Consider the following 15,239-nt stretch of genomic DNA (forward strand, 5'->3'; position numbering starts at 1 on the left):
TCTCCTTTCTGTCTCTCTTGCTCATGAAAGAAATAAATAAACTTAAAATAAATAGATATTATATAATATAGACAGACTTTATAAATATGGCAATGCATACCACATAAACTTATCACTTGATTTAAGAACTAGGACATTTCTGATACTACTGAAGCTTCTTGCAGGGCCCTCTCTAACCTCTGCCCTTTTTGCCTCTCCACCCACAGAGGCAACCAGTGCTCTGTATAATTTATTTATTTTAAAGCAAAATTCTAAATTCTAAATTATATTCTAAAGTAATAAGAACTTAGGGAATAGCTTTCCCAGGGCCCTGGGATCTGGGTCACTCAAAGATTCTCTCCAGACTGTCAGGTAAAGGTGTTAATAAGTGCCCACTTCCCTGAGAGTGTAAGAAGTTTGCTTTCACAACCTCACAGGCCCAAAGGAATTCTTCTGTTGTTGAAAGCTAGGAGTCTGAGAAGTGCACAGGACGATGAACAAAGAGTTCTCATCGAAAGAAAGTTAAAACACGGGAGCTAGACGGTGGTATAGGGTAATACAAACTCTCTGCGAGACTGGCCCACGTGGGAAGGTTTCAGGTTTGTGTCTGGAAACCCCTCTGAATATGCCAGGTGTATGGAAGCTCATGACCCAAGGCTGCCTGAAGCTCAGGGTAGACTGTGGTGTGGAGACCCAATTGAGAGTGCCTATCTCTCTGCCATCTCTGTCTCTCTCACTCATGGAAAATAAATAAACTAAAAGAAAGAAAGAAGAAAAATGTACCAAAAGCTATCAAATCTTTATGCTGAATCTCTCTCATCTGCCTTTTGGTTTTCTCATTGACCAGCAAGAGATTTGCATTTACAGCTGTCACTTGGCCAGGTAAAGATGGCAGACAAGAATGATTATGGTCTATTCCAGACTTTCAGGCAAGGGAAATCTATCTCAATTGCTTTGAAGTCTTCTTGGGAAGTCCTTGACCTTCATTATCCTAAAGGTCCATAAGGTGTTAGGAGAAAGTATCCCAGGGCGTGGAACGTGAGCATGTTGGGACAGTGTGGGACTGTGTAAGTGGATTCTCCGTCATCTGTGAGTGAGGTCAAAGAGGACTCATGTGCATACTTTGTGAATAAAATCAGTTCTTTTCACTAGTTTGCTGTCCAATGAACAATGTTCATCAGCAGTTAGAAAATCAGTTTTTAGTCTATTGTAAATCTACATTAACCCATGTTAAGGATGGAAGGTACATTCCATGGCTTAGTTTTTAAACACTAGAGAGTAAAACTTCTTAAAACTGTCAAAATAGCTTTAGAAACATCCATTTACATTTAAAAACATAATGTGATCATCGTAAATCTTTTGTTTTAATTCATTTTTAAAGCAAGCGTCTAAGGTTTTGTTAGTCTGGTAGAAGTTACCAGGTATACTGGGACATTTTTCAAGACTGCATTTCTTTTCAAATATTTCATAATTTATACTGGCCTTCCTTTCAGATATCTGACATTACATTTGAGATTAGTACCAATTAACTAAGTTAAGAATGTAGGGGTTTATTTTCCCTTTTTTTTTTTGGAGAGATTTTCACTGTAGGGCGCGTGCGCTCGCCAGACAGACAGAGAGAGACATAGAGACAGAAAGCGAGAAATCACCCCCCAGGGGGGATGGTCACGCCGCAATCCCTTCTCCTCCATTCTCCTCTCGGGATCTTGGGCACGCACGCACACGCGCCCGGCGTGAGTTTTAAGCCACCGGGTCCGGGACACGAACCGCGGTCGACTACGTGGGAGTCCAGCGACATAGCCATGACGCTAACTGCTGGTTCCCTATTTTCCCTTTTTTTCATGATTTTTTTTTCATTTCATTGTCTTTTATACATTCAATCACATTATTATTTGGCTTACAAAATGGATATTTCAACAGGTGAACATTTCTCCCTGGAACAGTTGATAAAACTACAAAATATCTTCAACAGATAATACCACATTTCTTTGTGCCATTAATGCTTTGCCTCCCTATTTTCCATTTTAATAACTCCCTACATCACATACAGTTCTTTTGTTGGAATAAAAATCTTGGTGAAGTACACATCAGCCACTATTAATAGCAGCTATAAGCTTGTACATTCAGGAGAGTCTCTAGAGAGTGTATTTTAAACCGCACATTGTTTAGAATAGGAAATTCTTCTGACGTTCATATTTTCCATTGTGGGTGACATGAACTATCCTGTGTCACATCTTCACTGGCTTTCATTTTCCTGTGCCATTTAGGAATCCAACTGATAGTTTCCAGAAGATTGCTCAATATGTGCTTTTTATTTTTCTAAGGCTAGCCTGGGTCTTACTGTCCAGTGAGAATTTTGCATACTTCATGGGGCTCTCCAAATGAAAGCTAGAGAATTCCCAGAGCCGGCACCAGCAACTGGGTAATGAAAGAGTCCTTTATTTCTGGAACTGGTAGCTCTACTGTGCTTGCTTAGAAAAACAGCACTCAACCCAGTCTTGATTCCCACAGAAAACTTTGCACTGCCAGAAGGTTTTTCTGGGGAACTCAAGAGACTAATATGGAAAATAACTGAGCAGGAAGAGAGGGAACAGATGAGCAGGATGAGGTGATGGGTTATTGTGCTGATTCAAAGAAAAGAAGCATCAACAGGTATAATTGCCCCGAATCTTTCCCAGGGCACTCCTGGCAACCTTAATAGATGTATACCTCTGCCCACTCCTTACTTGAATAGTTCTTCTGTTTCTCTAATCAAAACTATTGAGAAAATCTTGTTTCCCCACCCCTCAGGGAGACCCATTTTGGGGATCTAATATCCCCTCATCATTTCTGCTAGGTCCTCGATGAGCAAGATGAGGAAGGAACTACTATGTAGGGGATCTTGAACAAAAATTATGTTGTAGAGAGCTGATGCCTGGTGCCCTGCCTTCCTTTTTTAGGTTTTGTTTTGTTTTTGGCTATAGGGTGTGTGTGCTCACAGGAGAAAAACAGAGAGGGGAGAGAAGTGAGAAATTACCCTGGAGGGATGGCTATGTTGTATGTCCTTCTCCTCCATTCTTCTCTTGGGATTGTGGGCATGCACATACACCCCCCCCCAGTGTGATTTTCAAGCCATTGGGTTCAGGACTTGAATCACACTGTCAACCATGTGAGATCCAGTCACCTTAACCTCCATACTACTTGCTGGCCTACTTCTCCCCTTTAGAACCTTTAACTCTTCTTACCTAACCATGAAAAACAATTGGCCCAAATGTATGTATTTTCTCTGAGCCAGCATCCTTATAATATATCCTGGCTATCCAGGGATTACCACAGCTACAGATGCTGCATAGTTTTAAAATGAACAGAAGAAGGCTTTTAAAACTCAATGTCAAGGCAGGATGAAATTCCTGAGTCTTTTAGTTACTAAGTTCTCCCATTGTAGGCACATGAAAATGCATCTTATCTCATTGTAGCATTTGTCAGAGTTGTAGTTTGCTATGAGAGTTCTGCCTGAAGTGCAGAGTTGCTGCTAGAAGACAGATTCAGGTGTCCAATTGGGTTGTATGGTCAAATATTCACATGTTCTCTCTCTTACATGCTCTGAAATGGGATTGGAGGTCCATAGCACTGGACCCAGGCTTGCAGAGCCACGAGCCCGAGAGCACACAGTGGAAAGTTACATCTGGAAATCTTATCATAGACTACAACTCTGCCGTTTGTCTCTCTGCACTGTGCTGTGTCCAACTCTCAGTTTATAAACTCAAACCCATATGATCTCCTCTAACTCCTGATGAAGAAAGTATCTTTTTATTTTTTAAGATTTTTAAATATTTTTGAGACGTTTTTGCTATAGGGTATGTGTGCTCACCAGCCAAACAGAGAGAGACAGAGAGACAGAAAGCAAGAAATCCCCCCCCCCCCAGGGGAGATGGCCATGCCACAATCCCTTCTCCTCCATTCTCTTCTCAAGATCTTGGGCACGCATGCACACACGCCCAGCATGAGTTTAAGCCACCAGGACTCAAACCATGGTTGATTACATGGGAGTTCAATGACATAGCCATTACGCCAACTGCTGGTCCCATAAATCTAAAGCAACTATAGATCAGAAACTGCAATTTACTTGCATTTTTCCAAAAAGCAGCACACAACATTAAATGAGTGCAAATGCTTCAGCTCAGATCCACATATGAAGACAGAACTCCACTGGATTTGCTATTTATGAGGTGGAGAACCCTTAGCAACAACCTTCAGCCTTCATGGTACCCTTTGCATACTGTCACCATCAATACTTTCCCCAGGGTTTCATCACTCCTTCAAGCCATTGGCAGTCTGATTTCATTGCTTCTTCTCTAGAGACATAAAGAGACTTATCTCATGTATGCGTCTGATTATTAAAGATAATTGGACTTTTTGACCATTTACACTTATTTAGTTGCATTACAGAGACAACTGCTATTATGATGATGAGTCAATTTCCTTTGTTGGCCTATTTGCTCTAGTACTCAAGCCTTTACTATTATTTGTAATTAGTATCTGCCTTGTAAAATCAGATAATCATCCAATTACACAGTTCATACCAATCCTCCTGGAGTTCAATAGTGAACAAACAGTTTAATCAAAAAATCTCTCTAATGAAAGACCAAGTATGTGTTTAAGAGTAGTAAAGTTCTTGGTTAACCCCAGGAGAATGAGGAGAAGTAGACATGGGGCAATCTCTGGCTAGTATTTTTCAATGCTCTTTCTGAAACTAAGAGTGTTAAACTTAGAAGCTGGGTCTAAAGTTAAACTCTAAATGGTGAATTTTTTTTCTGGTATTGGAAAGTAATGATAGAACAAATGGGGAAAAAATACATTAGAACCCAAAACTGTTAACCAAGCTAAAAGGGTTTAATTTATTTTTGTTAACAGAGATTTTTTTGGTTTTGTTTTTATAAATAGTTCAGTCACCTCCAGAAGTACTGCTTGAAAGAAGGAATAGGAATATTTACAAATAACTATTCATCAGAACGCTAAATGAAGATTCAGATTAATTCAGTAAAGATTGACTATAATGCAAATGTAACTACACCTTGAGTGTCTTCATTACAAAAGCATGCCCTTTAATTAATTCATTAACATACAAATTAAAACTGGAAGTTGTGAACTGAAACTCAGAATTATATATTTTAATTTTAAATTTAATTTTCTAATTCTTAAAGCCACTGGGAAAGAATCAGAAGGAAAGATAATTTGAAGTTATCCTAGAAAGACTCTGAATTCTAAAATACCTAGGAGAATCTCAGGTTACATCAGCCATCTCTACTTTGCAACATATTTTAGAAAGTTGAATTCATATTTCAGATCGTTGGCTCTCAAATTTGAAGTGACCATCTGCTATTTTTTGTATAAGTGTCTTCTATTTTCTTTTCTTTATTGTCTTCGTGAAGTCTTATAAGTAAAAAACTTTCTGGCTTTTTAATTTTAAAAGCCAGATGGTTTCTGGCTCTTAAGTAAGAAAAATGAGTATGATTATTTTTCATTAAATGTTTTCCCTAAAAAACCTGCCTGTTTCTATTCTATAAACTAATGAGCAACAAGAAAAAGAGCTCCATTTGCTTTCCCTGCCTTAATCCTAGTAAGACTTTGGCTTCATCCTAAAGCTGGACATCTTTCTTTCCTAGTCTATTTCTACTCTATCTCAGGCTGCCACCATAAAGTCACCCAAGAATCCTACAAAAGAGCATCTATCATAATTCCAACATTTCTAATAAATTCAAATTAGATTAGACCTTTCGGATTTAAGCAGGTGGAGTCTAACTGTAATCTACCATATCCGCAAGTCTAAGAAAAGCATGGGCCGGTGAAAGAGGTCCTGAGGAGTGCCGGCCTAGGCCTAGGTTTGGCAGTAGGTATCTAGCAATAGCCAAATGGACTAGACCTTGAATTTCAGGGTTGGTTCAGTCTTGTGACATGGAAAGTATTCTCTCCACTGGAAGGTGTGTTTCTTCACATCACCTTTGCTTGCTGAAACATTCCTAATGATAACTTGACCACCCTGTGCTCTGACTCCACACTCAGGAGTGACATAGTCTATCGTGACTATGCAGCTTCCTAACATTCTGGCTTGGGGAACTGAACATGCCTTGGTTGGGAAATGAGAATTCTCTAGGCACTGAATAGGGAGGTTGTCCATTCTATCTCAGTTGGCATTATGATATAGATACACAGATAGATGTGTTTGTATCTTGTCTTTTGTGCATCTATGAGTCAGTCCATCTACTTGGGACCTGTCAGCTCCAGAGTTTCCAAGGTCCAGTTTCTGGCGCAGCAGAATGTGTAGATCCCGCACCAAGATGAATACTCCAAAAATGCCACTTGAGGGAAGAATCAGCCAATCCTTAGGGCATTTCAATTCCATCATTGTTCCTCTTTTACCCAGAGAGCAAATGACAAGCATTTATTGACCATCTGTTATATGTTTAACACTGTTCTAGGCTGTGTCAGGCACAGGAGGAATGTCACAACATATTCCTGTCAACAAAAAGGTCATAACTTAGTTGGTGAGAAAAAAGCATGTATGTACACAAAACTAGTGAATAAATAAGACTCAATGCCTTGTTTATTATATTTATTTTTATGTATGGATAGCATAATTCTGTATTGATGAATGTGATGTTATTTCAAAATGGGACATGACATGACTACATGTCATTTATTATCCAAAGTACATACTGAACTATTTCTCTAGCAAGAGAAATAAATATGCTTTAATCTAGGTCTGACCCATCCAAAAACAGATCAATATATTATAAGACTTTATAAGGTATTACTGGGGAAAAAATCTGGATTTGATTTCAGCCATAAAAGTCATGTACAAATTTAATATCCAGATGCATAAAGTGGACACCAGCAAATAAATTTATGGTTGTAGAAATATTTAGATACTTTGAACAAGAGTGATGCACACTGAGAATTCCAAGGTTTATGAACTAATATGTGTCCTTTGAAGATCTGACCTTTTCTCCTACACTAGAATTTTGTTCTTAAAGTTCTTTTAATAATTTCTTAATTTCTTTCACACTTTAATTTTACATTTGTATAACAAATCTATATTCTAAAAGACATCACTATGGCCTAGATTCAGGCCTAGATTCAGTTTCCTATTGAGAGAAATCATATTCTTTGTATACATACTACTTTCTCAGAATTATATAAAGTATGTATTATTATTTTCACAGAAACCAGAGCCAGGGTTTGTAGGCATGTACCAACAACAATTCATTCAACAAACTTGTTGGAGCCCTATCTCTAAGTACTGGTTTGTTATTTTAAAGTTGAGTCTTAAACTGGAGGACAAAAGGGGATTAGAGGCATAATCTTTTCAAGATAGAAACCTTTTTCCCCAGGAAAAGAAAATAGTCCAGCTGGTTTAAAGTCCCAGGTTTTAAGAAGAGCTTAGAGAGTAGACCGAAATGATTGCTGTGAAAGAGTTTAAACTGTATGGCAGAACCTCACAGCAAGTTAGCTGCAGAAGCTGACTCACACATTGCAACATAATTGTTTCTCAAATACATGCAAACAAGAGTGGGCTCAAACTTCCTGGTCTTTCCTCCTAACATAATAAATTACAAAATGATAAAGTCAAACCTAGAAAGACTTCATGGAGGTGGGACCTGTAACAAATGCAAATAGTGGTCACACTGAGTATCAATTTTCTTTTCTTTTTCTTTTTTTTTTTTTTTTTTTTTTTTTATGATAAATGTTAGGGCATAGCGTTGATTGAAGTTTTGTGTCACGTTGCCAGTTGGGGTCCAGCTAGAGATCAAGACATGCTTTAGGGGAAGAACTGGCAAGGGAAGGCTAGACCCAAATTTGCCCTTGAGAAGGATAGAATGCCCTCCTTTTAACTGAGCAGTAGCCTCAGGATAAGAGAACCTGCATTCAGTCATGGCCAGATGTGTGTCAGTTCCGATCATGGACACAACTAACTTCAAGATTGGGTACTGCTCACAACACTCATCTTCCCATTTTGACTAAAAGAAATATATTAACTTGGTCAAGGTCATTGTTTGCTCATTAAGAAGACGAGTACACTAATTTGTTTATGCAACACATATTATAGAAGGCCTACTCTGTGCCAGACACCACACTAAATGTGGCTAGAGGAGAGTCACAAAGACAGGTAATGCCTGTTCCTTGTCCTCATGTAGCTCACAGTCTGGCAAGGGAAAGCAAAAGCATATAAACACAATATTGGTGCAAACTAGAACCTTGAACTCTGCTGTCTTAGATGGATAATTAAACCTCTCCGGCACTGAATTCAGGTAGGTGCTCTTTAGAAGACCTTTTTCTCCCTTTTTAAAACTAGGCCTAGAATTCCTCAATTTTTCTAATTACATTGCCAAGACTTTAGACAAGAAAATAAAATACAGGGTATCCTAAAAGTGCTGGGAAATGAGCCCTTGAAAACAGTACAGAATTCATATTAAGGGAAAATAATAATAATAACAGAAACAGCTCTGCAAATAATGCCAGAAATCAACTGACTAAGCAATAAGTCTAGGGGAGGGGGAACAAACAAACAAACAAAAAAAAAACAATGACCTGAATTTAGCACAAAAATGAATGAATGATCTCTGTAAGAGATGCTGTTATCAATGTGGAAATGTTGGGATGTGTTAACAGGACTGTGGCGGGCAGCTCTGGGATTTCATCCAGACACATTCAGCCTTGATCAAGCCTTTATTATGTCCAATTTTGGTTTCTTGCCTGAAGAGTTGTTACAGTTCTAGTTGAAATTAAATGGTTAGAAAAGAGGCATTAGCGTCTAGCCTAGAAAAGATGAGACCAAAGGGTGACTTAATACCTGTGGCCCTAATAGAGATAAGTGAGTTTCTATTTCATCAACAGGAAGTCTAGTTCGATAGCAGATCTGAACATAAGGGTGATTAAACACCGGGACCTTGATCACAGGATGTCACCTTTTAAAGTATAGTACTTTAGCTCTACTACATTCAGAGTAGTGTTCACTTTGTATCTTGTGTTAAAATGTGTGCATACATATCTTATCTCCCTTTGGGACTATCCTTGTTATCTTTGGATCCCCCATAGCACTTAGAACAATGACTTGTTTGTAGTAAATATTCAAATAGTGATAAGTAGAGGGAGGGGAAGGAACATGCAAGGACAAAACGATATGGCCACCATTCTAAGGGCAATAAGAGAATATAGCAACTCAAGCCTATGTTACATCCTAGAGACAGATGAGGCAAAGGATGGTTGAAAAATGCACCATCACCACCATTCTAAGGGCAATAAGAGAATATAGCAACTCAAGCCTATGTTACATCCTAGAGACAGATGAGGCAAAGGATGGTTCAGAAATGTACCATCAGGACCAGCAGATGACCTAATGGCTATGTCACTGGACTCTCATTGAATTGACAGCAGTTTGAGTCCTGGACCCAGAGGCTTAAAACTCATGCCAGTCACATGTGTGTGCATGCCTAAAATCCTGAGAAGGAGAATGGAGAAGGGACTGAGGCATAGCCATTCCTTCTGGGGGCTGATTTCTTGCTTTCTGTCTCTCTGTCTCTCCAGCAAGTGCACAGGCCCTATAGCAAAAATCTCTCTAACAACAACAATAACAATAATAATGATGATAATAATAAAAGAAATGCATCATCACACTCCATCAGGACTCAGGAAGAACAGGGAGTGACACTGGAAGATGAGGAGGAGGGGTACATTATGACTTCCCATACTAGCCCGTGCATTCTCTCTCCATGCCCCCAGCCCACTGCACCTTCCTGAAGGAAGACACAGTGAGCTACAAAGACATTAGCAAAGACATAGTGGGGAAGGAGTGGCAAGGAAAAGGAGTTATTGGAAGGTAAGGAGCAGGATATGAGAGAAGAGGAGTCAATTTCTGTGAAGGGAGATGGAGAAAGGGAAGAGTACTTCATGAGACTTCTTAAGGCAGTCCATTAAGAAGCAATATCATCAGATAGAATGAAGCAATACTGCTCAAGTGAAAGGGAGCACTTCAATGCCTTGGAGCAGGTGAAGTGAGATGCCACTCTTGGGAAGGATAGAATAGGGGGAGACTATAAGAGATCAAAGGAAAGAAGAAAAGACATACTACCTGCAAATACACAGCTAACACTTGACCTTCATTCCTACTCACCTTCTGGTGAGCAGTTCTCTAAGCAAGAGTTTTTGCCTAGTTTTAAGAGTACAGAGTCTATAAATTTCTTTATGAGAAAATGTATCTCCAAGAGCCTTTCCAAAAATCTCCCTTAAATTACTAAAACTATTACCTCCCAAGTGTAGATTCCCTTGGGTTGAAGTGAGTTTCTGTAGGAGGTGAATGACGGTGTGCATGTACGTGTGTGTGCACATGTGTGTGTTTGCATGTGTGTCCTTAAACACATTAGGGCAGTGCACACGGCACTTCCCACATACCTCTTTTTTCCTGAGGGAATCACTGTGAGGTTGAGCTGTTCTTAAACAACCATTGCAGGCTATAAAGTCTGGAACAGATCATGTGGTCCAGTCAGCTACCTCCAAGAAGTAAAGTTATTTTTAAAAAATCATATTTTATTAATAAAGGACCACCCTGTGGTGGGAGCTGTTCCTTCCTATCTCACTGACCTCCTTCAAACCTTCCCAGCCCAGAATCTCTTTGATGAAAAATTAAACAACCAAGTTTCCAGAAATGAAGGATGCTATGAGTAATTTGAGAGTGGCCCAGACTTTCATTTTTCCTAGTCAGAGTCCCAAGGTCATCACATGGATCACATGTGTGACACCTACTATCTTTGCTGAAGGATGACTGGTCCAGTTGGTCACGGTGCCAATAAATAGTCATTAGTTCAATTATCAAAGACACCAGTTCTAGAAGCTGAACTCGGAGTATCCCAGGCACTGCATACAGTGAAACTGCACATGTGTGTGGGTCTCTGCAGAAACAGAGCACTGTTTCCAATAACCTTTTGGTTGTTCTCCCCAGTTCCTCTCAATGTGCTTCTGCAGCCACAGGCCAAGATCTCAGAGGACTCCTGAAAGCTGTTGCCTACCCTAGCCCTGCTCTGGCCTCATGATTCACTTGTTATCTCCCTGCCTCTCCCTACATGGCATCTGCCTTGTATTGGCCTTTGTGCTCCTCCTGTTCCCAGCTGGGGTCTGACCCAGGTCCAAGACTCACTTTTCCCCTCACTATTCCCATGTCAGTACCCTACTAGGCAGGATGAGTTATGATACCAGTGAGTTTTACTATCATGGACTTAGACAGCTACTTCCCAAATGCATTCCATTATCGAGGGGCCAGCTGAGCATGTGCTCAGTTTCCCTGACTTTACAACCAGGAAAATAGCTTGGTGGATATTCTTTACACAGCTGGCCATTAGCATAGCTTCAGTGCTTGAATATTGGCACACGAATGGAAGGCTGCTAAATTCTTGCTTTCTTCCATGGGAAGGTAAGCTATGTGTGTGTGAGTGTGTGTGTATGAATGAGAGCGAGAAAGAGAGAGTCTAAAAGAATCTAAAAGAATCCCAAGAGTTTTTCTAAGCTATTCCATTTTATCAGCCTATTCTGAGTACTCCAAAACTATACTTGTCACCTCAAAATTGGAGTAAGGGGGCAGAAAAGGAGAAAATCAGGAGACGAACTCGTGCCCAAAGTCAAATGTATCCCATAAGCAAATGCATTAGTTTTCTATCCTGCTGTAACAAATAACCACAAACCCGGTAGCCTAAAACAACACAAACGTGTTATCTACAGAAGTCCAACACAGATCGCACTGGGCTACAGTCAAGTTGTTGGTCAGGCTGCGTTCCTTAGAGTCAGAAGACTCTAGGGAGAATCCATTTCCTTGCCTTTTCCAACTACGAGAGCTCCCACCATGGTGCCCTACTTCGATCTTCATGCCCTACTTCCAGCAATGTTGCATCTCTCTGAAAGAGATCTCTGATGTTAAAGACTCACAGGATTAGATTGAATACACCTGGAGAACTGAGGCTCTCCCCCTTCCAATACCTTCAATGTAATCACATCTACAAAGTCCCTTTTGTCATGTAAAGTAACATATTCCCAGGTTCTGAAGGTGAGAACGTGGGCATCTCTGGGGGAAGTCTTTGGTTTGTTGCCTACCTCAGCAAGCCACTGAATTTTATAAGTAATCCAAGGGGGAGGAATTAAATAGGCAAAATTTGGAAGAAAAAGGAACAGCCAAAAGGCCTCAATGCATGTTTCTGTCTTAGCTCTGGAGAAATAAACTCAAAATAAGTCAGTCAGTATTTCAGTCTTCTTGCGAAGGCATGAAGTATTTCATGCACCTCAGTCAATATATATTTACAAAATTATTATTTACAATTATTTACAAAGTAAATAAATAAATAAGAAGACAAGAAAAATTGACTTAATAGAGAGATATTTACATTGTGTAGTTACATCATGATATATGGAGTAATTAACTTTGAACTTCATTAAACTATATTTATAAAACATTGCTTGGTTGACAACATCATATTTAAGCAGGAAAACAATCAGAATGTTCTCACTAGGTGAAATAAAGACAGTATTTAATGTCATTGAACTAAACTTCTTTAAGTTGAGCAAGAGAGCAGTTGCTGCAGTTCAGCTCTGTGACCTTGGGCGCGTTGTTTAAATGCTCTGCCTAGCTCTGTCTGTGTGCGGCCTGAAGTTGTAGATCTCAATGAGCTCTTTCATTCTGCGAAGGAGCTCTCCATGTGTAAAGTTCGTTGCTTCCAAAAGACTAATCTTAACCTCACATTGTAGAGACCTGAGTTGTTCTACTCATCTGACGACAAGTCAGCTTCATAAGTAGCTTGTTACCCAGGTACCAAACTGTTCACTGCTCATTAGAAATGAAGAAATGCGTTCGTAACTCACGCCACGATGGAGTGTCTTCTTCAGATGGACTCAACACCACCCCGTCCTCAGGGGCTGGAGTTTGGTGCTTTGCCAGTTGTTGCTGACCAGCCTCCTTTGCCCCACTGGGCCGATGAGATCACCACCAGGGTGCCATGGGTGCAGATGGGGCCTGCTGTTTTAACATGTTTCCAGGCAGGTTGTTACCCTCATTTCTCAGAGAGGTGTGAGCCCAGTACCCCGTCAGTTCAGCATATCACTGAACAGGGCCGTCTCTTTTCATCCCATTGCATTTGGTTTGTATTTTTATGTCATGTATCTTTCCCTGGATAAAAGGGATAAGAGGACTTTCTCAGATTTGATTTCTCAGTGGGAACTGTTTGCCTTGGAAGCCACCTACACCAATGCTAATTGAGAACAGAGCTCGAGATGAGGGCCTGAGAACTGCACCCGGATGAACTTCTCTCGGTGGGCTGATTTCTGTTGATCTTGTCAGAACTGGATGGTGTATGCATGTGATACTGTGATCAGCTCTTTTCCAAAAGGCTGGGTACATGCATCAGCATCTTTTTCTTTGACTCATTGCCTCCTTGGATTATTTGTAGTTAAGCATATGAAGTAGTCTCCCTCAGGAAAAGTACTGGGGATTCTGGTCCTTACAATCCAGCAATACCTTCTAGAAATCTTGAAGCAATCTAAGCCCTTTAAAAGCTAAATAGGATGGGCTTCTATTAGAGAGATTACAGTAAAAAATAACAATCAGCTCTCTGATGATCCTATGCAAGGGGAAGGGTGGGGAGGAGTAGATTTGGCTGAGGACAAGCCCAGACTTTCGTCACAGGGACAGACCAAAGTGTTAACACAAAGGGAGAACACCGGAGCATCCTGCCATTCTGCACGCTGCATTTCAGCGGCAGATAACATGGCACCTCCTCCGGCCCGGCCCCCGCCCTGACCGCCCGGGGTCTCAACACCTCTAGTGGCCTGGCCGCCCCTTCCTGGCTGCAGACATGCTTGGTGGATCCGGATTTCAGGGAAGACGCAGCCTGGCCGCGCTCTCCCAGTGAGTCCTTGCTTTGCCTTCTTTTTTCCTTCCTTTCTTTTTCTTCCTCTTCTCCTTTTTTTTTTTTTTTTAAAAAATAACAAATTGTTGAAAAAAAAAAAAAGGCATGAGAAAGGGGCTGAGACACCAAGAGGGAAAGGAACAGAGTGAGCAAATAAGTTTCAGAACTGGATGAAACTTTCTGGTCTCAGCTTCAATCGGTGGTGGCTCTGATTCACTGGTTTTCCTTGTTTCCATTTTTACGGTGCATGTACGGGGAGTTATACCTAGGCACGGGTTTCTCCATTTCAAATATGATCTGCAGAGCATGGTGTTTCTAAAGGTCTGCAGTTAATTTAGACCTGAGCCCTCTGCCTCAGCACAGTCCATTTGCAGGACTCTGAGATTTCGGAGAAACCGCACATTGCCCAATCTCTAAAGTAAACAGACCAAAGCCCTCGATAGACTGACCATCTGACGATGACGGAACCAGACCGAGAGCATATGCTATTGATCAGGGAATTGTTCAGATAACGGGTTCCAATGTTTAGGATCATGAAATCCTGGAATGTTCAAGCTAGAAGGGGCCTCTAAGCTCTTCATTCTCCAGATGAGGAAACAGTACCCGGAGGGGTCACTCGACTTACCCAAAGTCAGACGACTATCGACTATCGGTAGCGAAGTTATGGCTTTATACTCCCAGGCAAGAGCTGTTTTCACACTGGTGTTTATGAGGTCTGAACAACTCGCTGGGTCGTGGGAAAAGGTACCACGCAAGAGTAAGTAAGAACACCAAGTGGCTTTTCAGTAAATCTTACCCATTTTTTGAGAGATTTGGCAATGATTCAGCATGACAATTGTTGTTCCAGTTGTTCCAGTGTTTGTGCAACAGCTAGTCAAATACACAGAGGAGCTCAGCAGGGTCCTGAAAACGAGGCCCGCATCCATTCCGTTAGCAGATCTCGTGGATAACCAGTGCGAGCACTCGACTGTGAGAGCCCAAAGGGACTTTAGCGGTTACCTATATGGTCCAGTGCTTGTCTGATTTTTTTTCTTTAAGCAAAGTTAATCCTCCAAGGAATTTATCCTGCAAAGGAGATGTTCTGGTTAAATATGAGGTTTGAGATCTAGAGCTTTCATACACACCACATTGCTCTCCCCACCCTTCTCCTCACCCCTCCTCCAGCCCACTCTCTCACTTCTCCACCAGAGCTTCCTTGGAATCAGGTCTCCATGGAACAGTTCCAAAACCACTGACCCTGTTTCATGCCTTCATTTCAGATGAGGAAACCAAGGCCCATGGGAGGTGAAGGGCTTGCCTAAGGTCACACAGCTGGTCAGTGATCGTCTGGAATGCTAG

General features: G+C 40.9%; 1 protein-coding gene across 6 annotated transcripts in view; it reads left to right on the forward strand.

Moving 5' to 3' along the window:
- CALD1 (caldesmon 1) overlaps positions 1-15,239 on the forward strand; it is a 256,751-nt gene that overhangs the window by 154,730 nt on the left and 86,782 nt on the right. Inside the window, exon 1 of one of the 6 annotated variants that reach the window (XM_006145003.3) lies at positions 13,676-13,900. The exons of the other annotated variants lie outside the window; for them this stretch is intronic. Within the exon in view, the coding sequence (XP_006145065.1) occupies positions 13,848-13,900 (53 nt within the window). The 5' untranslated portion in view covers positions 13,676-13,847. Of the gene's footprint in view, positions 1-13,675; positions 13,901-15,239 lie in introns of those variants that run through there. 6 annotated transcript variants of the gene reach the window in all.

Source organism: Tupaia chinensis, unplaced genomic scaffold, assembly GCF_000334495.1.
Source record: "Tupaia chinensis unplaced genomic scaffold, TupChi_1.0 Scaffold000140_1, whole genome shotgun sequence".
Lineage (NCBI taxonomy): Eukaryota > Metazoa > Chordata > Mammalia > Scandentia > Tupaiidae > Tupaia > Tupaia belangeri.